The sequence below is a fragment of the Perca fluviatilis genome, chromosome 4, assembly GCF_010015445.1.
Source record: "Perca fluviatilis chromosome 4, GENO_Pfluv_1.0, whole genome shotgun sequence".
Taxonomy (NCBI): domain Eukaryota; kingdom Metazoa; phylum Chordata; class Actinopteri; order Perciformes; family Percidae; genus Perca; species Perca fluviatilis.
In genome coordinates, this window is record NC_053115.1 from 2161113 (window position 1) to 2184396 (window position 23284).

General features: G+C 40.7%; 1 protein-coding gene across 3 annotated transcripts in view; it reads right to left on the reverse strand.

Annotated features, from left to right (window-relative positions):
* raly (RALY heterogeneous nuclear ribonucleoprotein) overlaps nucleotides 1-23284 on the reverse strand; it is a 221264-nt gene that overhangs the window by 62352 nt on the left and 135628 nt on the right. For all 3 annotated transcript variants that reach the window (XM_039796481.1, XM_039796479.1, XM_039796480.1), the window contains 3 exons: nucleotides 21111-21183; nucleotides 17529-17576; nucleotides 342-505 (listed from right to left, as the gene is read on the reverse strand). In XM_039796481.1, coding sequence (XP_039652415.1) covers nucleotides 342-505; nucleotides 17529-17576; nucleotides 21111-21183 — 285 coding nt within the window. The remainder of the gene's footprint in view (nucleotides 1-341; nucleotides 506-17528; nucleotides 17577-21110; nucleotides 21184-23284) is intronic.

Genomic DNA, 23284 nt, shown 5'->3' on the forward strand with positions numbered 1-23284 from the left:
TAACATCTCTCCATTCTGTGCATGAATAGGTCCTGAGCATGTGTGTGTGTGTGTGTGTGTGTGTGTGTGTGTGTGTGTGTGTGTGTGTGTGTGTGTGTGTGTGTGTGTGTGTGTGTGTGTGTGTGTGTGCGTGTGAGTGTGTTTCAGGCCTGTGTGTAGTGATTTCTAACAGAGTGTAAATTGTAATTTCCCCACTGGGGATCAATAAAAAGTAAACTTTGCCAGGAATTTAACAGAGACAGACAGACAGACAGACAGACAGACAGACAGACAGACAGATAGATAGATAGAGAGATAGAAAAGATAGACAGACAGACAGACAGACAGACAGATAGACCTACATCTCTGTTTGTTGCCGTTGCTGGTGGGGAGGACCGAGGCGTTACGTGCCAGCAGTTTGACCGGTAAGGATCTGACCCGCTGGACCAGAGGCACTGCTAGCCGCGGCCGTTTGACGGGCACCACCCGAGGGACCGGAGACACCTGGCCATGGTACTCAAACAACCTGAAGACAGAGAGACAGAGAGAGAGAGAAAGAAAGAGAGAGAGAGAGAGAGAGAGAGAGAGAGAGGGAGAGAGAGAGAGAGAGAGAGAAAGGGAGGGAACAAAAGAAAGAAGGACAGGGTTTAAAAGGAAGAAAGCAAAGGAAAAAGTTGGAAGAGAAGAGAGGTCAGATGATGAAGAGAAGAGAGGTCAAATGATGAAGATAAGAGAGGTCAGATGATGAGGAGAAGAGAGGTAGGTCAGATGATGAAGATAAGAGAGGTCAGATGATGAGGAGAAGAGAGGTAGGTCAGATGATGAGGAGAAGAGAGGTCAGATGATGAAGAGGGTGTTTGGGAAAATGACATGGCAGGGAAGTGAGGAAAGGTGAAAATGAGGAGAAATGAAGGCAAAATGAGATTGAGATTAAGGAGAGGAGAAAGAGGAGGGAGAAGGAGCTGAGAATCATCCTTTATACCTCAGATCAAAGGGACAAAAATGGAAGTAATGTTTCATAAGAACTAATCTAATCTGTGCTTTTGCTGTACACTCTATGTATTAATGCAGCATTTTGTCAGTCAATATAATATACTATACTGATAAATTGTTGAAAACTGTACAGAGCAGCAACAACAGACATCAATCAAACATTGGAAAGCTATTTTCAATTTCATTTTTGAACATTTCATGAGTGAATTAGATTAGGTGAATCGTAGAGCTTTTGGACCAGAACCATCCAACAACTGATTTTACTTTTTGAAAGTTGCAAGTAGCTCCTGTATTTCTACTACAGTGTTATCTATTGTGTTTCCATCAGCAACCCACTTCAGAGCTCATTGATTTTAGTCTGCATCATGGCATTATATTATGTACACTGTAACATTGCCTGAATTTACCACATAACACTTTTTTGTATGTTATAATATTATTGTGAATGGATACAGCTAAGGTGACATTCTTCAATTTTTTTTGAGAAAAATGTATCTGGATCTAAGCCATGTTCAGGAAGGAGGTCTTTGGAAACAATAAAAAAAACTCTTCAGGTCCTCTACATCGCCAGACCCTCCTCCACAGTGCTGTGGAGGAAGGTCTGGCTAGTCAACAAAGCATTCCTGGATGGGAGTAAAACATGCTCTGGTTTATTGGCATTGCTTTAAACCAATCACAATCGTTGTGGGCGGGGCTAAGCTCCGGACGGAGCCACGGTGCCTCTGCTAAGTAGTCTCAGGAAGGAACTAGTTTTGGTGGAACATGTGGACGTTCAAAAGTAGTTTTAGTCGTGCAACAGAGAACTCAGATTGGACAGATAGTCTAGCTAGCTGTTAGACAGACAGACAGACAGACAGACAGACAGACAGACAGACAGATAGTCTAGCTAGCTGTCTGGATTCACCCTGCAGAGATCTGAGGAGCAGTTAACCATAGTCCTCACAAATCAGCCCGGTCCCACGGCAGTTCGTGAAATGGTCACGTTATTGAATCTACTGAGTCGTGGACAGGAAACGATAATGTTTTTTTTTTTTTTCGTGTGGTGATTACAAATTTTAAAGGGATGTTTTTCAACGGGAAGCATATTTTTATTACATGTCATTTAGCTGAGGCTTTTATCCAAAGCGACTTACAATTAAGTGCTTTCAACTGTGAAGGTTCAAACTCCAGACAACAAGTAGTAAGTGCCATAACATTAGCTTTAAATAAGCAAAGCTACAAAGAGACAAATAAAAGTACAGTTTCAAGAATTTTCTTTTTTTTATCCGAGGTGTAGTGTGAAGAGATGTGTTTTTAGCCTTCGGTGGAAGATGTATAGGCTTTCGGCCATCCTGATGTCGGTGGGGAGCTCGTTCCACCATTTAGGAGCCAGGAAAGTGAACAGGATCTGGTTGAGTGATTATTTCTCCCTCGCTGTGAGGGGGCAGCAAGCAGTTTGGCTGATGCAGAGCGGAGTGGGGGGGTTGGGGTGTATGGTTGGACCATGTCCTGGATGTAAGCTGGGGCTGATCCGCTCGTGGCCCTGTATGTAAGTACTAGTGTACTGTATGAGAGTACTAGTGTACTGTATGAGAGTACTAGTGTACTGTATGAAAGTACTAGTGTCTTGAAGCGGATGCGGGCAGCAACTGGTAACCGGTAAAGAGAGCGGAGGAGCGGTGTAGTGTGGGAGAACTTGGGGGTGAGGCTGAAGACAAGCCGAGCTGCTGCGTTCTGAATGAGCTGCAGGGGTCGTGATCACAGAACGATTACTGTAGCGAGTAGTATCGAGAAGGCGAAAGTCCGCGCAGGGAGGTTGGTCGGGGGGGGGGTGGATGTGTCAAACAACACGGGACTTTCACCCCGGAGACTGGGAATCGTGTCCCGCGTTTTATTCTCTTCCTAACCAGAACCGTCCTGTTGTGGCGTTTCATTTCCCCGTCGTCGTGTGCCCCTGCGCCCGGTGATCGCGTCCCACATGTGGCGGTCCGTCCCGTTGTTGTGGCCGGCGTGTGGCGCCTCATTTCCCCGCTGTTGCGTCCAACCAGAGCAGGTTCGAAAATCGTGAACTGAAGAACTCAAGAAGTAATACAAATACCAGCATACTGTGTAATTTCATACTCCAATCAGAATACATCTCCTAATCAGAATACATCTCCTAGTAGTAACAGTATTCCTCTACTCAACTTTTACATACACACCTCCTCACAGTTTGACACACAAACCCACGCACGCACGCACGCACGCACGCAGTTTGACTCACAAACCACCCATCCACCTGCGCACGCACGCACGCACATCCCAAATACACACACACACACACGCCTTCCGTCTTTCTACTAAGATTTTATTTCGACCTTTTTCCAAGGTTTTGTCTTTTTTTTTTTAATGTTGCCTTTTTCCACCAGCATTTAAATGTCTTCCAGGGTACAAGGCTGTTGTTTAGTAAATCTATCGCTGAAATCACTGTATTGTTCCTCTTTATAGAGACTTTTTTTTTCTACCAAAAAGAATTTGCGCTCAAAAAAAACTGTTCCAAAGGGGGTAAATTATTGAAAAAAGTTTGAGAACCACTGCCATAGAGGATAACTGCTTACCTGTCTTATTTGATGATGTGCATCTTAATTTATTTATGTTATACCTAATATTACTAGCTTTTTCTAGCAACAGTTGGTCATATTGTAGCTTCAATCCTTGCAGATACTCCATATCCTTTCTTACCCCAGATTTGTTATGTAGGTGTTCTGCTTGACTGATATCGGTCTCTAATTGTTTAACTTTTTTTTATTTAATTCTGCCTTCTTTCTAGCCGAAAAAGAAATAATGATCCCTCTAATATATTCTTTAAATGCATCCCATATAATATGAACTGGTAGTTTCTCCTTACTGGTTGTGACTTTTATTGTTATGAATTCATTAATATGTTTTATTACGTAATCAATAAACTCCTCATCTTTCAGGTATTTTTCTGTTCATTCTCCAGATTCTTTGTAGTACTTTATTTGTTGGCGGGCAAATAGTGCATGTAACTGCAGCATGGTCTGATATAACTATATATTGTATTTTAGATGTGATTACATCTTCTACTCCTTCTCTGGAAACACAGATGTAATCCAAACAGCTATAGCTGTTTTGTGCATGAGAATAATTCTGACATATTTCATATTAGCTGAGGAAGGAGAGAATATATTTGTATATTTGTGTAAATTTAGCTCCGTGAATTTCACACGTAACTATTAAATATCGTCCCTCTGTGTTAGAGTATTTTGAGATTAAGTTAAAAGACAAGGATTTTCTTATCAAAATAACTGCTCCTCTGCTATTAGATGTGTAGGTTGATTCGAATGCCTCTCCCACCCACTGTTTTGTTTTAGGAATTTAATCTCACCAGGTTTCAGATGCAACTCTTGCAGAAAAACTATATCTGAAGACAATTTCTTTAAGTGTTGCAGGACTTTTTGTTGCTTTACCCTGTCTTTAACACCATTTACGTTCCACGTTGTAACAGTGAATTTATTAGGGTTAGTTTTAATATGACTACTATCCAATATTTAGTATGATGGACATAAAGGTAAATATACTTGGCCAAGTTCTAGACTGATATAACTTTAATAGGAAACCGAACACACAAGACGCAACTCCTGCCACTCATACATATTAGACATACAAAGGACAAATGAACAGACACCCCATAGCAAACATACACCCATAACTAACATCCATCTATACATTTCTAAGTCTACCTGCTTGTAGAGCATGCTTTTGGTAAGGTCAGTTGCTCCTCTTTTGCAGTTAGAGCACTGATCTCTTCAAATGAACTTATTTACTTTTAGGTAACTTCCTCATTGGTTACATCTCGTTTCAAACTCCTTCTTCTCCCGCTGCCTGTTTTCCAGTAGATCAATATATACTGGGCAAGGTCTTTCTTCAACACCTCAATTGTACTTTGGTGATCCTCTAACTGGACTCCATGCTGATGCACTTCCCTAGTGAGTAATTCCACTTTCTTGTCGCTGGAGTCCAGTTGCATAGCCAATGATGCCATAAGTGTATTTCCTGCTGTTTGCATTTACAAAAGTTTATCAAGCTTATGCTCCAGATCATTAAATCTGGCCGAGTTTGATTCCGACATCTCTGGCTTATTGCGCGATCTAGTGTATATATATATGCCCGAAATAAGTAATTTCTTACTCTTATAGCAGGGCAGGCATCAAATGATGTTTCCAGTTGTTTTAGCAGAGTTTCAATTGTTGATAATTAATACATTTTAGATCATTGTGCCCACAGCATGTGGAGCACTAGCCTCTCTGGTCTCTCACACCGTGCATGCGCTCCTAAATTGTGAGTTTTAGAGGTGCTGGTACCATTGGATTGATTGACTATTTTAAAATCAATGTGAACGGATCAGCCCGCCATAGATTATGGCATACAAGTCCTCCAAATTAATCAACAAAATTCATGGACGACAAGAACGACACAAGAACTCAAGAACGACACAGTTTCTGATCTGACGTCACTATGGTTAAGGTTTTGTTAGGTTTAGGCATAAAACCTACTTGTTTGGGTTAGGGAAAGAGTATAGTTTAAAGTGTGGCCGGGTTGGATCAGTGGGTAGAGCAGGTGCACATATACATGCCTCGACGCAGAGATCCAGGGTTTGATTTCCTGCATGTCTTCTCCCCTTTCTCACCTAGCTGTCCTGTCAAAATTTAAGGCGGAAAAGTCCCAAAAAAAACAATCTTTTTAAAATTAGGATGGTTGAGGATGACTGTCAATGTGTTCTTTGGATTAAAAGACTCTGTGATCAGTGAACTGCAAACTATTAAGACAGTCGATGAGTAACTCCACACCAGATTTTGTAGTGAGAGAAAAACATAGCTGCACTGGTCTCTATGGGCTGAAACTATTAAGGCTCATTTCTGTTCAATGGAATTTCCCCGCTCTCTGCCCCAAAAAAGGACGTGATGTCCCTGCTAAATAATAATCAGAACAATGTGAATAGTGTGTGAGAGCAACAGCACAGCAACAAAAACAATAGCATCCAAGCACATCAATACAGTTGGAAATTAATTGGATAAAAACTGGACCAGAATATGGCAGGTCAGGTTGTGTTTAATCTCACAATATTTGATTATGTATGCAGACGAAATGGTTATATTTGCTAGTTGTCAGAATGTGTTGACTAAATGCTTCATGGTACTGATTCAAGGCAAATGTAACGCCAAAAGTACAATGTACCAAAAGTACAATGTACAATGTACTTTTGGCAGTGCGTCAAAAACAGATGCTTGGCCAGGGTCCTTTGGCGTAAGTTACTCACGCAAAGAGTCTCGTTTAGCTTCTTAGTCGGATGCTGCGGGCTTTCAACTAATTGACATCGTGATGCATGGTCTATAGGGAGATTAAATTAACGGGGAAAGCAAACACCACACACCAGGGGAGGACGCCTCACACACCGGGAAACGGCAGAAAGACGAGTGCTTAGGGACGTCTTCAAATTACAACACGGAAAAGAGAAAAATATATATTATATATATAAATATTATTAATTTAATGATTAAATAAGGTAATGTCTCCAAACTTACCTCAATTATAACTTGTCTCCTGCTAGTTATACTACAGCACTTACTTAAAAAAAAGAAAAAGTTAAATTAATAAATATTTTTGTTGCATCTCTTTTCGGTGTTGTAATTTGTAGATGGTCCCTAAGCACTCGTCTTACTGCAGTAGCAGGAGAGAGCAGAAGCCAACAGGCAAGTGTGATTTACATAAACTTCTGGTGTACTTATAAACTTTCCAATCCATCGTTTTATGAGAGGATAACCTATTTGTACTAGTGTAGAAGTTTGGTATCATTTTGGGCATTATTAGTGGGGTAACTTACGAGATACAAACATGGATCCATTAGCCCTTACGCTAAGCTATTCAACTGATAACGCTACTCTACACTAACTCTCCCAATGTTAGACACAGGTGAAAAAAGCTTCTGGGGGGGTGTTTGGCTCGAGGTCATGGTGCAAAGGACCCTAGGGTGAAATTACTCCGAACCATCACTTTAATGAATCAGTTTTATTTGTTAAATATAATCACATGAAGTAGAACTGCAGTAAAATCAGCTAACACTAAGAATTACTCAATATGTTGGCCTTTGTTTGGTTGGTGGGTGCACAAAGACCTGCTCAGTTAATAAAAAGCTTTAAAGGAAAAGCTTAATTCTTTCCCAGTAAAACACGTCAAGTTTTGAATTCAACTCGGGTCATGAAACATTTTGGGAGATGAACGGTTCTGACAACACTGACGCCCATTTGGCTTTACATCAGACTCAACGAGATATCTCACAATGTTTTTTTTAACCATTTGGAACAAGCATAAAAATAAAAATGTTTTAGTCACCACAGATAATTTGTCCAGATGGCAATGTGCTTTTTACCCCCACCTTAACATTCAACTCCACAGACATAAAAAGAAGTAATGATAAATTACATTGCATTGTGTATATGACAATTTAATTCCACTATTTGGTAAAAACTGTTCTGCTGCACGAAAAACAAATAATGAGAACAGACGAGGTCTTTAATGCCCTGACATACTGTCCAGATCATAATTTAGGCGATCAAAAAACTTAGATTTCTATATAAAGACTCAATTAAAGGAAAGGAAAGAAAGAAAGAAATGAGGAAGGAAGGAAAGAAAAGTGCTAAATAAACTTCTTGTACATGTACAGTTTAGCACACCATGTATACATTCATATCGTCACCTTCCTAAAATAATGGCCTAAGTCATTTTTTGACAAAAGATATTTGTTTGCCTAAATCATCTCCTCATGGTGCTGGCCACCTCTGGTAAAATTGCCTACATCCTCAGTTGAACAACAAGTCATGTGATTCTACACCTTTAGTATAATGGCCTATGTCAAGTGTGTGTCTTAGGCCATTCAGTTTTTTGTGTTTTCTGAAAAACCTGAAAAAATGACTTTGAGTGAGACTGCTAGATCACAGTTATTGGTGTAAATCAATGCTGAGGTCTATGACCCAGCTGTTCAGCAGGTTTCAATATATGGCAAGTCCTTTCAACATTTATCAGTAGCGGTAATAGCAATTGCAGACATCAACAATGGACCTTTTTCACAGCAGACATTTTGACTTGTCATAGTAGGAAAAGCACAGCTGAAATTGATAACCTTAATGATGGCTCAGTTCCATCAAGTGTCCCAGTGAGATATTTCAGTGAGTCAGCATGCACAATACCAGGACCTCTCCTAAGTGGAATGCAGCCATCATTAATGGTTTTGAATACACCTGTGCTTTTCCTACTATGACATGTCAACATGTCTGCTGTGAAAAAGGTCCATTGTCTTTTGACTACGTAGAATTCCAAGCAGCGGTGGAGTGGGACCAAAAAATCTACCGGGGAATTTCATAGACCACTGGCCCTCTGGGTGGATGAACAACACACAGGACGGCAACATGATCCCTTTCTTTCCTTTTGAGTCTGACCGTCTCTGACCTTTCCATTTTTCTTTTTTGGCTTTCCATCATTAGACTCACACACCGTCTGTAAATGTTACCGATAGACTTCCAAATGTGACGAAGAATAAAAGAGGTGTTCGATGGCTTTACATCATAGGCCGACCAGGGCTATGCCATTTGGGGAGGGGCCACTCACTGATTGCCGCTCCGTCTCTGATTCCAAGCCAAGATATCATAATGTAATTTTGACTAGTAACAATTCTAATGATATCTACAAATAATTTCTGACTCGTTAAAGTTTTAATTCTTGATATCAACACTTAATTTCTTCCTGGTGGAACAGTTCATTTTAGATATCTGGTACTTAATTTCAACTAGGGATTTCATGATATTTTGTCATTATATTTTGTCAAAGGAAATGTCACAGTTTCACAATTATTAATCAAGAAATTCAATTTAAAAATTAAGGTAATTAGCTTAATCCATTTCAAAGAGAGAGAAATGCCATATCAAACTTAATAATTCAGATTTCTAATATAGGTAATGAACTAAAATATAATATATAATAAAAACAATTTATTTATATATATATATATATATATATATATATATATATATACACACACATAATATATCATAATATATCATGATGAACTATATCCAGTTATAGTATAACACAGAACTTAGGCTACACAGACAGAGAGAGAGAACGACAGTCCCTCCCACACCACAGTCCTCTTCAGTTGGTAATACATTGCATTCTCATGAACAGGTTTGAATTATATTGTACGAAAACGTTTGCACAATTCCTATGATATCTTACGAAATAAGACATCCAACTTCTGCCAACTTGTGATATGTTGTGACTTAATGAGGCCTCTTCCAGTGGAGAAGATCTACACAACATATGATGTTGTTTGACTCAAGATCAACTTGAAGATCAAGTGTGGTTTATCATGTGATCATGGTGGTGGCAGGGTGACAACTCTATGTCCTCGAAACCCCAAACATTTGGCAAATAAGTTGAAGTTAACCGAAACAAAGACAAAGCAAACTTGCAGGGGATGAATACATGAAAGAAGACACGACGGGAAAAAGCAAACAAATCTGATTTAAAACTTCAACACCGACGCCAGAGGCACAAACGATGGCAGATAATCAATCTGGGAGCTGAAGGATTACATCTATGGAGACATTAAAGGTGCCCTGCCACACGTGTTTCATGACTTTGTGGTGATGTCTGAAGTTCTACCATGGACTCTGTAACCTTGGTTACCTTGTTTCAAGCCATTCTAGCGTGGTATAGAAAGCCTGCAGGAAGACTCTGCTCGATTTGTGCCAGTTCTCATTAATATTCAACGAGCTAAGCTGCTCTGATTGGCTAACAGCTAGCCAATGAGAGCCTGGCTGTCAGCATCCTTTACCCAGCGCAACTGGGCGAGCTCATGAATAGTAATGAGCTCAGGCAACATGATGTCAGACTGACCAGCTTTTGTGATTGGTCTGATTTCTCTGCTTATTTCTGTTCAGGGGCTAGAGCTGACAGAGGAGGTAGCAGTTCATTTTCACATTCACCACATAACACAAACACATATGGACCTAACAGATTTCAACAAATGCAAGTAAAAACGGTTTTGTGTGGCAGGGCACCTTTAAAGACTTCAGAGTGGAATTTAAAGATCTGATACAGAGCGGGACAATAAGAAAATAATGCAACAAACAAAAGGATTTACGACCAGATGTGGAGACAATGAACACAAGAGTATTAGAGCTGGAGACCAGGGTGGATGGACTGAAGGATCAGAAAATATTAAAACACAGCCGTGTCATTTAGATAGGTGACCAGATGGACTATATTGAAAATGCATCTACAACACAGCAGAGCAGAGTGAAAGGAACGACATAACTGCTTTCATGCAGAAATTATTTAAAGATGTTCTGCTCATGGAAAATTAACCCCAAATTCCCCGAACACATTGTGTGGGTATATTAAAGGCAAGGGACCGGTTCATGAGACCAATTATTGTGCATTTCGCAATCTACGACATTAACAGAAAAGTATTGGATGAAAGAGATCTTTTTCCATGGTATGCGCATTTATCTGGATTAGGAATTTACGACTAAAGTGAAGCATCTGATGCAAGTCTGGCCAATGCTGAATGAAAAAATGTGCTTTGTGTTGGAGGAACATTGGGACAACAGATGGGCCAATAGGACAACGGATGAACTGACTGATCGAGCAAGAGCACCACACCTTAGGGCACAGCAATAAAGCCCCTTGTCGTCTTCTTCTTCTACTAACTGTACAGTATTTCACATCAAGTGTGCAAGCAGGAAAGGGTTGTGCAAGGTTATGGAGATCATTATTATTACATCACTCTGGATGTTTTATGATTCAGTTGGCAGAAGAGACGTGGAAAGATTTACCATCATGTCAAGTAAAGTTAAAATCTGATGTTTGAAAAAAGGCAGGGGGGGGCAGTAGCTCAGTCAGTAGGGAGTTGGATTGGGAACCAGAGGGTTGCTGGTTCAAGACCGAAGTATGGTGGTGGACAGGTAGCTGGAGAGGTGATCTGGAGGAAAAGCAGGGCAGTGTGCTTTGGTTTGTGCAGGTGGGCAGGAGAGTGTAGCCATACTATCCAATGCAAATAATGCCCTTTATCTGAGTAATGTCACGCATACAGATGCTAATTTAGGTGTTTTTTTTACTGATAAGAGATTCTCTTTATCATTAACTGTTAACCGACAAGCAGCCAACTGAGTCCCAGGTCACCCGTTTGGGAGGCTCGGACATGTACCGGTTGCGCAGCCACGATGTTGCATGCAATGTCTGAAACATTGGAGATATCCACTCAAGTTCAACCCATGGTGCACTACTGCACTACACAGTCCTGTTTCCAAGTGGAGCATGCTCATCCACCTACTTCACTTATTTGTCCATGAAATCTTCAAGGCAATGTTGGCAATGACGTACATCAAAAGCATTGTACATTTTTAACAATCTTTCACAAATGAGTCAACATTATTAAAGCACCCCTGACATGGTGCTCTTTGGATGCTTTTATATAGACCTTAGTGGTCCCCTAATACTGTATCTGAAGTCTCTTTTATATAGACCTTAGTGGTCCCCTAATACTGTATCTGAAGTCTCTTTTATATAGACCTTAGTGGTCCCCTAATACTGTATCTGAAGTCTCTTTTATATAGACCTTAGTGGTCCCCTAATACTGTATCTGAAGTTTCTTTTATATAGACCTTAGTGGTCCCCTAATACTGTATCTGAAGTCTCTTTTATATAGGCCTTAGTGGTCCCCTAATACTGTATCTAAAGTCTCTTTCCCAAAATTCAGCCTTGGTGCAGAATTACAGCCACTAGAGCCAGTCCCACAATGAGCTTTCCTTAGGATGTACCATTTCTGTGTCTGTAGCTATTGAGGAGGAGAGAGGGGGGGCAAGTTGGAGGGTGGGGGTGTGGCCTTGACCAACTGCCACTTTTCTCGTTTGAAAACCATGATGTCTCTCTCTCATGGGTGGGCCAAATTCTCTGGGCGGGCAAAGCAGAGAAAGGGGAGATAACCTTGCTCCTTGCTCCTTATGACCTCATAAGGAGAAGATTCCCGATTGGTCCATCTGAGCTTTCATTTTCTCAAAGGCAGAGCAGGATACCCAGGGCTCGGTTTACACCTATCACCATTTCTAGCCACCATTATATTAATGTTAAAAAACCTCGTAAAGTGAAGTTTTCATGCCATGGGACCTTTTAAGTAAGGAATAACGTATGGTGAACCGCATCAGGGTTGCGTCGGGATCCTGCATCAACCGGGGTTCCAAGTAAGGGATAATGTACAGCACGTGCCAAACTCAAGGCCTGCGGGCCAAATCCGGCCCCTTGCAGATTTATTATTTATTTGGGTTCACAATAAATTTTGGCCCGCCTGATTGTGCTCCAAACTAAAAACACAGGAAAGTGTTTTTCTAACTGTAATTACCCGGCATTCAAAGCAGAATTTGTCAGATTTGCCGATTCTGAGACTCAGAAATTCCCCCAGAAGAAGCAGAGAGATAGTTTAATATTCATGCTGAGAAACAGGTTGTTGTTAAAAAATTATCATTGTTTTGCTTGATTTGCTAAATTCTACGACTGCTAAGGAACTCTTTTGATGACTTTTGTAGAGCTTCATGTCAACAAAAATGCGACAAAAAGTGTACACAAATGTCAGAAAAAGCAACAAATTTACAAAAAAGGTGAAAAATGTCTGAGAAAGCCACAAAAAAGTCTGAACAAAAACAAATAAACTCTCCATGTCTGGCCCTTGGTGTGATTCTCTTTTTTCTAGTGTGGCCCTCTGGGAAAATTAGTTTGACCCCCCTGATGTAGAGCGAGCCAGTCATTATTGTGAATTTGAACACTGACAGGGTGGTGCCAAGCTGAAGGGTCTTGAATCAGCCTGAAGGGGTTCTAATTCGAAATTAATGACCTACTCGCTCTACATTATCCCGCTCATTAAAGTGCTTACTACATGGCTACTCATTCAGAGGTTACCCGCTGATGAAAATGGTCTGCCGTAGTCAATGATCAGAAACCCGTCCATGGCAACAGCCTGTTTAACCCTCAAGTTGTCCTCGGGTAAAATTTGACCTGTTTTAAAAGTTTTTTTATGTGACCAAAAATAAAAAAAATTAAAAACATGACAAAACATTTAAAAAAGCAACAACAAAAAAACGATGAAAAACACGATCAAGATCGCAAAAAAAGTGTCAAAAACGTCAAATTAAGCACCCAAAACATTGATAAAGTGACAAAAACATTAAACGATTAATGATTCAAATATTGAAAAAAGTGACCAAAACAAAGGGAAAAAAAAACACTAAAATGTAAAACACAAAACATTTGACTGAAATATTGAGATAGGGACAACAAAAGTGTTTTTTTATGGTTGAGGGGAAGACACCACAAGGGTTAATTAATGTAAGGTGAGTCATAACCTGAGTAAGGTTGAAAGCTATCATCACTATCTGCCATAGAAATCATCTTCTTACCTCATACTAAAAACTTAAAACTGCATATTCCACTTGATGTCAATTTGCTGCCTCTTTCTGTTGTTTTATTGTTGTTGTATTCTTTATTTTTTGCTGCTTTTAATGTCTTTTGTGTCCCTGTACGGTGTCCTTGAGTGCAGAGAAAGGCGCATTTAAATAAAATGTATTATTATTATTATTATTCAGGTCGCCAAGAAGAAAGTTATCTGTATTTTCATCTGTCACTATATCTAAAGTTTAACATATTCTATCCAAATATTTCTCCTTAGAACTGGGTGTATAGAGACAACCAATGAAAACATCCTTCAATAAAAATATTAAACCATAAGGCACTTTAAGTAGAATATTGAGTTTGTTCACCACTTGGCATGACGACCAGCGTATCATTCTTCAGGCTGGCTTTAATCCCCCTTTTCTCAGGCAGCTTTCAACTTGGGCATTCCTCTGAAGTTGCACAGCCTCTGAGAAGTCTTCATTTATATAGATGTTGAATTTCTTGGCAGAAGAAAAGATACTGTCTCTGCCTTTAAAGCACAATGTTTCACAACAGTTTTCCTAGACCTTCACCCCTCCTGGTACTGGCCAATTTTCTGGGCACGCTCAATATCCATATTTCTGCCATCTAGTCCCAGGTTGGTCTAGAGGATTTGTCAAACTTTCTTCTGTGATTAATAATAATATACATTTTATTTAAAGGTGCCTTTCTCTGCACTCACGGACACCATACAGGGATAAATAAGTATCTCTGATTGGCTGTCAGCTCTGCACATGCTGCAGAAAAGCTCGTCCTTACTTACACTGGATTCCATCCAAGAAAACTGTCCGTACCACTTTGAGGAGAAGCCACTGTTGTCGCAGTAACTTTTAACAGTGCATTGCTTAACACATCCATGGTACGTTGTCTAAAAAGCCAGCTAGCTAACGTTAGCTGCTGAAGGCAGCCCGGAGAGTCTGCCTGTTGTTACCGTAGCAACCACCTACGTTCCAAGGCGTCCTAATTGTTTGATCCTTATTCTATGGTTTAAACAGTTTCGTTTTAATCAGCAGAGAAGACGCATTAAACACACACACAACTAGTTCTGTTACTATTTCTTTTTTTTACATACATTTGAATATTTTTCATAACAAAACGTATTTTGATCAAACTTGGCTGGACGGGCCAGTTATTGACTACGCGCGTTGCGTGTGTGTGTGTGTGTAATGGACATACAGGACATACTGCTCCACCTTTCCTGTTTTGTCACATGATAACCTCTCAGCTGCTGCTAATGCTGCTAATGCTGCTAATGCTGCTAATGGGTATCGTAGCTTCCCGGCCCCGGTGGTAAGTTTGAAGAAGGAAACATGGAGGACCACATGTATTCAAAATCACAATTTCAGGAACAGAAGTCTTCTTCGCCCATGAAAAGAAAAAGGAGATTGAAAAGAGCAAGAGACAGGCTTTTTGAAGCGTGAAGGCTACCGTAGCTGTAATACCTACTTTGAACTGCGTGGTGAGAGTGAGTTGATTACGAAATTCCTACACATTGGACCTTTAAGAGAGGATTACATAAGTAGACTCGTATTAGATTTAGACAGGCCTCTCAGACAAGGGGGGTAAGATTCGCTTCAGAACTCGAACCTCCATTTTGATGCTACAAAGCGATCACCTCCCGTTACCATCCCATTGACTCCCATTCATTTTGACGTCACTTTACATCTGAAGCGTTTAAAGACTCTATTTGTCCGTTGTTTATTTCTAAAGAAACACGACAATGTATAAAAGGCTCCATTACCTTGTAGCTCACGTTATGGCTCCGTAGCAGACGCTTTTATAAAAATAGGCTAACGATTGGGTCATAACCACGAGACTTACTGTCACACAGTAGAGGAATTACCGTATAGTACAGGAGAAGCTCTCAGGCAGTTTGGACTTCCATTATCTGTTTAGGTTTAATTACTGATGTTAACTAGCATGTTAGTGATCAGTAATTAGCCTGTGCCTATGTTATCTCCTTACATATACCTACGCTCTCCGTCTCTGTAAGATTGGGAATGATTGAGATTTCTCTCGGCACAGCTACCAGAAGACTTCACACTTTCAGACAGGTTGCTCACGTCACATCTACGTCTTCAAGCTCAGTTGGAGGCTGCTCAGTAACGCTCAGCCAGCACCGGGAAAGAGACTTCTGATATCCTTCACTGGTCTCATACAGAGACACGGGGTCTGGTGGTCGAGTTTATATATACTGTCTATGCTCTCAGACACAAAGCATAGCAGCCATCTTGAGAAATGTTACATTTGTCAAGTCAAAGCAGGGCACTCCAGTGACTAAAAACGCATGAAACGCCTCATGTTAGATCCAGAGGGCAAGCCATGTGTTCAATAACATCCCTCTTTGTTCGAATGAGCACAGGCAAAGTAACTCGTGACATATTCAGTATAATTCAGAGAATTCCCAGAGACAACAGCTCTTCCTCTCCCAGCGAGATGAATAATCCTTGATTAGCCATTTCTGCTGCTTTATTTCAGAGAGACAAAGCTTGATGTCTTATGACAAGAGTCAAAAGAGGTTTCGGTGGGGGTGGTGGTGGTGGTTGTTTATCACTCACAAGCATGACTGTCTTTTGGGAAACACAAAACCTCTGCAATGCAAAAGTTTCAAAACCTCTGCATATGACACTGAATAACCCTGGATTGTTTTATTATTTTGTCTGAGGGTAAATGCAAGCATCCCATCCTGAGATTGGAGGCATGAATTATTTTGACATCTGGGATCGTCTGTAAACCAAAACCAACTGTGCACTACTGTCTTCACTGCACTATATTTCTTGTCCTGTCTATACTTGTATATCACTTGGCACTTTTCTGCTCTTTTTGCACTTCTGGTTGGACGCAAACTGCATTTCGTTGTCTTTGTACTTGTTCTCTGCACAATGACAATCCAATCTAATCTAATCTGGATGACTCATAGCTGATTAATTTCAGCTGGACACATTTACTTTCTGTCCTGCTCAGCAGGGCCAATTCAGGACCAATGCAGCCCCTAATGAGAATGGGACACGTATACAGTGCCTTGCAAAAGTGTTAACGCTGTACACAGGAAACATACTACTACTGCTGTACACAGGGAACATACTACTACTACTGGGTTACAGGTGCATAGCATCGGCAACAGACACACAGGATATTAAACCTGTTTCAAGCCCTTTGAACCTTTAATTGTTTGTCTGTCACTAACAGACTTAGTTCACAAACTCTCACTTAAAGCGCCCATATTATGCTCGTTTTCAGGTTCATAATTGTATTTTGAGATTGTACCAAACAACCATGGTACATGGTTTAATTATCTAAAAACACCATATTTCTGTTGTACTGCACATTGCTGCAGCTCCTCTTTTCACCCTGTGTTCAGGTCTCTGTTTTAGCTAAAGAGTGAGACCTCTTTTCTTCTGTACTATCTTTGATTGCACTCGCACATGCTCAGTAGCTCAGATGTAGCTCATGTCAGCTAGCTCCATAGACAGTAAAAGAAAGGCTGTTTCTCCAACTTCAGTCAGTTCCAAGGCAGGATTAGCTGGGAGACTTCTTCTAAACCAGGGCGCACATGGAAGTCGTTCTTTTGGAGATTATGGTGAACTAGTGTGTGTTGTAGCAGTGCTTTCCTATTGAGAACAAGGTAGCATGCTAGCGCTAGCATGCTAACGTTGTCTATGTGTGTGTGTGTGTGTGTGTGTGTGTGTGTGTGTGTGTGTGTGTGTGTGTGTGTGTTCTGAGTTCATTTACAATCCCAACCACATGGTCGTAGGTGACATCAGGCAGGTAGCAGAGAGACCTGGTTCAGCAGTATCCATCGGGGTCCTAAAGCTAACTGGAAGAGCCCTGTCTCAGAGACGGTTTTCCAGTCTTCAATTGTTGTGTGACATAGGCCTATTGAACCAAAGACTTCATCATATTTTGGACTGATCTTGTGTATTTGGTCAGTGAGCGTCACCTGTTTCCCTTTGATGCTAGCATCACATCAATCATCTTTGGTTATTTTTAAAGAGACGCTTGAGGAATGTGGGAAGAACCATCCATTCTCTTACCTGTCATAGAAGTCTTCTCTGTAGTAATCATAGTCAAACTCATAGCCACTGGGAAAGAAGCACAAAAGCACATAGTGACAACACAATAATACAAAACAATGGTTTTGCAGTTCATATTTTCACATACAAATGCAGGAAAAAATGCATTAAAAAAAGGCAATAATTACAAAAGCAACTGTGTGGGAGAGGCAAAGAAACCACTACATACTCTGTTTCATCCCCAAGGGCCAGAAAGAGAGAATTAAACACGACAACGACTAAATAAAACCTGGCAACAGAAACTGAATTTTCGAGAATCATGTATAGTATGTTAATGTTTCTGACACATTTTACAATAAAGAATTCAGTTAGTGCACGTCCCTGAAAACAGGATTAGGGTTTTCAACCAAAGAATGAAACCCTTGGAATTTATAGAGTGTGGTCTAGACCTACTCTATCTGTAAAGTGTCTCGAGAAAACCCTGTTATGATTTGATACTATAAATAAAATTGAATAAAATTGAATTGAAATTATGTAGGAGTAAACGATCTAGAAATAAATACTGCCCTTCACTGAAACCTGCTTGATCATTTTTTGTATTCAAATTGATCAAATTACTTTGTAATGTGTAAGTGATCGCTCATAGTTGACGCCCTACTATGCCCTGATATGCCCTGCTACACCCTACTACGACCTGCTACACCCTACTATGCCCTACTACACCCTGCTACACCCTACTATGCACAATACACCGTACTATGGCCTACTACACCCTGCTACACCCTACTATGCACATTACACCCTACTATGCCCTACTACACCCTACTATGCCTTGTTATGCACGCTACAACCTGCTATGCCCGCTACACCCTACTATGCCCTGCTATGCCCTGCTACACCCTACTATGCCCTGCTACACCCTACTCTGCCCTACTACGCCCTGCTACGCCCTGCTACACCCTACTCTGCCCTATTATGCCCTGCTACAACCTACTATGACCTACTTTGCCCTGCTACGCCCTACTACGCCCTGCTACACCCTACTATGCCCTGCTATGCCCTACTACGCCCGTTACTCCCGGCTACGCCCACATATGCCCCGCTACACCCTACTATGCCCTACTATGCCCTGCTACGCCTCACTACACCCTACTATGCCCTGCTACACCCTACTATGCCCTGCTATGCCCTACTACACCCTACTACACCCTGCTATGCCCTACTACACCCGGTTACACCCGGCTACGCCCGGCTATGCCCTACTATGCCCTGCTACACCTTACTATGCCCTACTACACCCTGGTAGGTTGGGTGGTGGATGGGTCAAGAAGTGACGCTTAGGGTCGCGACCAAGCGCGTTGAAAAATGACGCCAAAGGAGTACCCGGAGAGGCTAATATCGCCGCGGACGGAATTACTTTGGAATTACCTGAAAACCCCCCCGCTACTGACATTAGCAGTAGCTCAGTCTGGATGGAGTTGGGATGGGAACTGAAGGGGTTGCTGGTACAAGTGGTGGTGGACTGGAGAGGTGCCAGTTCACCTCCTGGGCACTGCCAAGGTGCTCTTGAGCAAGGCCATCGACAGCTGCAGCCCCCCCACTCTGACATCTCTCCATTAGTGCATGTATAGGTACTGAGCATGTGTGTGTGTAATTCAGGCCTGTGTGTAATGTGTATAATAACAACAGAGTGAAAAACACTGTAATTTTCCTTGTGGGATTAATAAAGAATAAATTGTTATTATTATTATTATTATTATTATTATTATTATTATTATTATGTTGGTGCACGCTGTTGAGCCACTTGGTTTTAATCATTTTCAAAGTGGAGAAAGCTGATTCCCAGCTGTTAGTCAATCCAAACAAGGTCAATATGTGTCGTGGTTAGACCAGGGAAAGTAGCAGGTCAGTTGCTCTCCCTGCTGTCATCTCTCTCACTTCTCTCTCTCTTTAGCAAACTGTCTTAACATGGTAAACTATTTATTTGATTGGCTTAATTATGTAAAGCTACTGCCTTACTAACTAGATTAGCTACTGTCAGAAATCCAACAGAAAGAAGAAAAAATATATATTACAGCTTTAAAATATTGAGGCAATGTTTTTGAAACAACTGCTTAAAGTGCTCATATTATGCTTTTTGGCTTTTCCCCTTTCCTTTATTGTGTTATATATCTTTTTGTGCATGTGCATACAGTGAAAGAGGAGCTGCAGCAATGTGCAGTACAACAATAATATGGTGTTTTTTGAAAATTAAACCACATAAACCTATTCTGGTACAACCTCTAAATGTAATTACAACCTGAAAATAAGCGCTTTAAGACTTTTTATGAGAAGCTATTGTTTTGGGACTGTATTATTATTTCTGATATTCTTGATATTGGTTTCTAATATTCTGTCTACCACCTTAAATATAAGAGCATACTCGTAATACTTAGTACACGAGTGCAAGCCACTTGTTTCTTCATTTTTATTTTAAGGGTTTGGAGTAATAAACCTTTGGCAGGCTCAATACTGATATTTATAAACAATAACTGCCAAATAATATTACCTTTGTCAGTCATGAAAGCTTCTGAAGCCGTTTTCAAACAATTACAGGACAAAAAGTTCAGGTTCAGCAACTATTTAAGGTAGCGTGACTCACCCCACCTTTTCAATACAAGGGAAACAAGGAAACTGATTACTACCAGAAAGTAATTAATTCATTAAAATAAATGATTAATAGGTAAAAATCTGAAATACTATCCCTATACAATCAAAATGTCAAGGCTAAATATTCATGCAAAAGTCAAACAGCCTTTAACTGAAGAGGGCTGACATGTTAAAAAATAGAAGCTGATTACTTCTTCAGGGTGGTGTTGTTAATAAAACACCTACAGGTCTCGGCCTTAACGTTCTTCAGGGTGTTGTTATCCAGCGTAGGTGGTTTTACAGCCTTGGCTCTTTTCACTTAACGTGGTTTAGATCTCAGTCCCACATGAGCACCTGCATTTGTTTTTGTGGTCAACACATTTATGGGTATACAGCAGAGCTGGGAGTAAGTCACACATGTGCAAGACACAAGCAGGTCTCAAGTCTTAACCTTTAAAGGTGCTGACACACCAACCCGATTATCTGGCGAGGTCGGTGACCCGAGTCTGTTCAGTGTGTTCTGTGCAGTCAGCCTTCATTTGGGCCGATTTGACTTGGTGAATCGGCCAGTGGGCAGTCGGACTCAATGACCAATCTGATTGGTGGAGTTCTAGCCCTTGACTAGCGAATCAGTGCACGAGAAAACCGGAGCTGCCGACGCCAGTATCTTGTTATTACTCGCCATCGTATTCTCTTCCGTTCGGCGAGTAATGACAACAAGGATCCTTCTTGACTACTATCACCTCTCTCTGATGGAAACAAGGACTGACCACAGCGTGCTGTGTTTACAAGGGGGGGGGGGATATGTCTGTTTCTCTACCCCTTTAAATATTGTTAATGATAGAGTCTAATCCCCAAAGACTGTACATTTCATGTACATTTCACATTATGCTTTTCTACAATAAACATTTGCATATCTGCAATGAAGTCTCTCCTGATTGAAATACAACCAACCCAATAAACGGCGGTTTGTACCTGTACAGAGAAGCTGCTGATCGCTTCAGGCTTTTGGATCTGGTTGGCTTCGGTTCGCCGGCCATATTGATATCTGAAAAAGGAGCAAAGGAAAAAAAGAAGAGTGTTTGAATTTTTGAATATTTTACAATTTATTAAAAACCCACACACTTGGTTAACCATCCAATTAAAGAGATGAGTATAAGGCCTCTTCAAGTTTAAAAACCCTTAGGGTCATACATTTAGTAAAATATCATATGAGCCCTAAAAAAACACATAAATAAGTGGAAAGAATATAACTTAGCTTATAGACCTTTTTCATGGCAGACATGTTGACATGTCATAGTAGGAACAGCACAGTTGTATTCAAAACCATTACTGATGGCTGTATTCCACTTAGGAGAGGTCCTGGTATTAAACCATTACTGATGGCTTCATTCCACTTAGGAGAGGTCCTGGTATTAAACCATTACTGATGGCTGTATTCCACTTAGGAGAGGTCCTGGTATTAAACCATTACTGATGGCTTCATTCCACTTAGGAGAGGTCCTGGTATTGTGCATGCTGACTCACTGAAATATCTTACTGGAACTGAACACTTGATGGAACTGAGCCATCGTTAAGGTTATCAATCTCAGCTGTGCTTTTCCAAGTCAACATGTCTGCTGTGAAAAAGGTCTATTGTAGGGGAATTCTCTCTAAAGGTGGATGGTGTGTTGCCTTGTAACCTCCACTAGAGGAAGCTGTTGAGCCATTTAAAAACATCTTTACTGTGTCTACACCCTGCTCGTTGTCAGTACAGTCAGCTGTTTCGGCTGTTTAGTCAGTCAGTCAGTCAGTCAGTTGGCAGCTCTCAGCGGGCCCATATTGTCCTGTCAACTTGCCAAGCATAAATAATCAGAAGAAAAGTAAGACATCTGATTTCCAGCTGTACTGTTGGAGGCTTTCCTCCCTTATTTGTGGTAGTAAAATAAAAAACTCCAATCCTTTGCACAAGTCAAGGAGGAATACCACATTAAAAGTTAATGTCTTGAATTACTTAAAGAGCTGTTGCAGTACTGCAGAAAATGTGGATGAACCCCTAGTTTATATTGCTGCTGCACCATGGGCCAAATCAAATAAGAAACTTGCAATAGATTTTAAAATAATCATATAAATGCACTACCTTTTGTGTAGTTTTAATATTAAAAAAAAAATATGTGACTCAAAAAACCAATGAAAAAAGCTAGTAGTATGAAAGGCCAAAAATCCGCTTAAGGAGGTTGGTTGGGGTGTGGGTCAAACAACACAGGACTTTCACCCAGGAGGCCGCGGCCGTCTCCTGTGTGACCTTTCCTTTCCCACGTTCTTCTTTTCATAAACCCACCCTCCGTATAGATGCTTCCCATTACGTGCTGACCACCACGAAAAAAAAAACGAGATAAACGTGTCAGTGTACACGAATCAATAGATTAAAAATGACGTGACCATTTCACGAACTGCCGTGAGACTGTATTGTCCAGTCCTTCCAGAAAAAGAGAGTTTTTTTGTGATTGTTGCGGGGCAAAAATTCTTGATTATGTGGCACGTTTTCTTAAAAAATGCGATGGAATATGCTCTATGATATTTATGCAATTTTATGCGATGAAATTGTGGGAACTTGCAAAAACTGTAGTTTGATGAAAAAGAGAAAAAACAGTGATCCCCCCCCCCCCACCCAACACCTGCTTTTAGACGATGTTCACGTTGCGTAATGACGTCACTTCATGACGTTCCCATGGTAACAGGGCTAAATGGCTGCTCTTGTGTGAAGACTCAACATTTTTCAACTTTCTGCTAAGATATATTATGGGACTTTTTTGCAAAGAAAATGCGGGGATTATGACATCATGCAAGCACCGCATATTTTGTGCGGAAATCGGCAATTTATGCGGCGAAAGTGCGGTTATTTGAAAAAATGGCTGATTATGCGTTGAATTATGCGATCGCATAATCACGTTTTTCTGGAGGGACTGGTTGTCTCTTTAGTCTACTGCTTTGTGGTTTCTTTGTTCAACTGACTACTATAGGGTTAATCTGTTGTATGGTTTTCCCCAGCATGTGTGGGTGGAACCTCAATACAGTAGCTCCTCTGTGCTCACACAAGGAAACAACCATGCACCTATGATTCATCCATCCATCCATTCTCTAAACCCATTATCCTGTTAAGGGTCTCT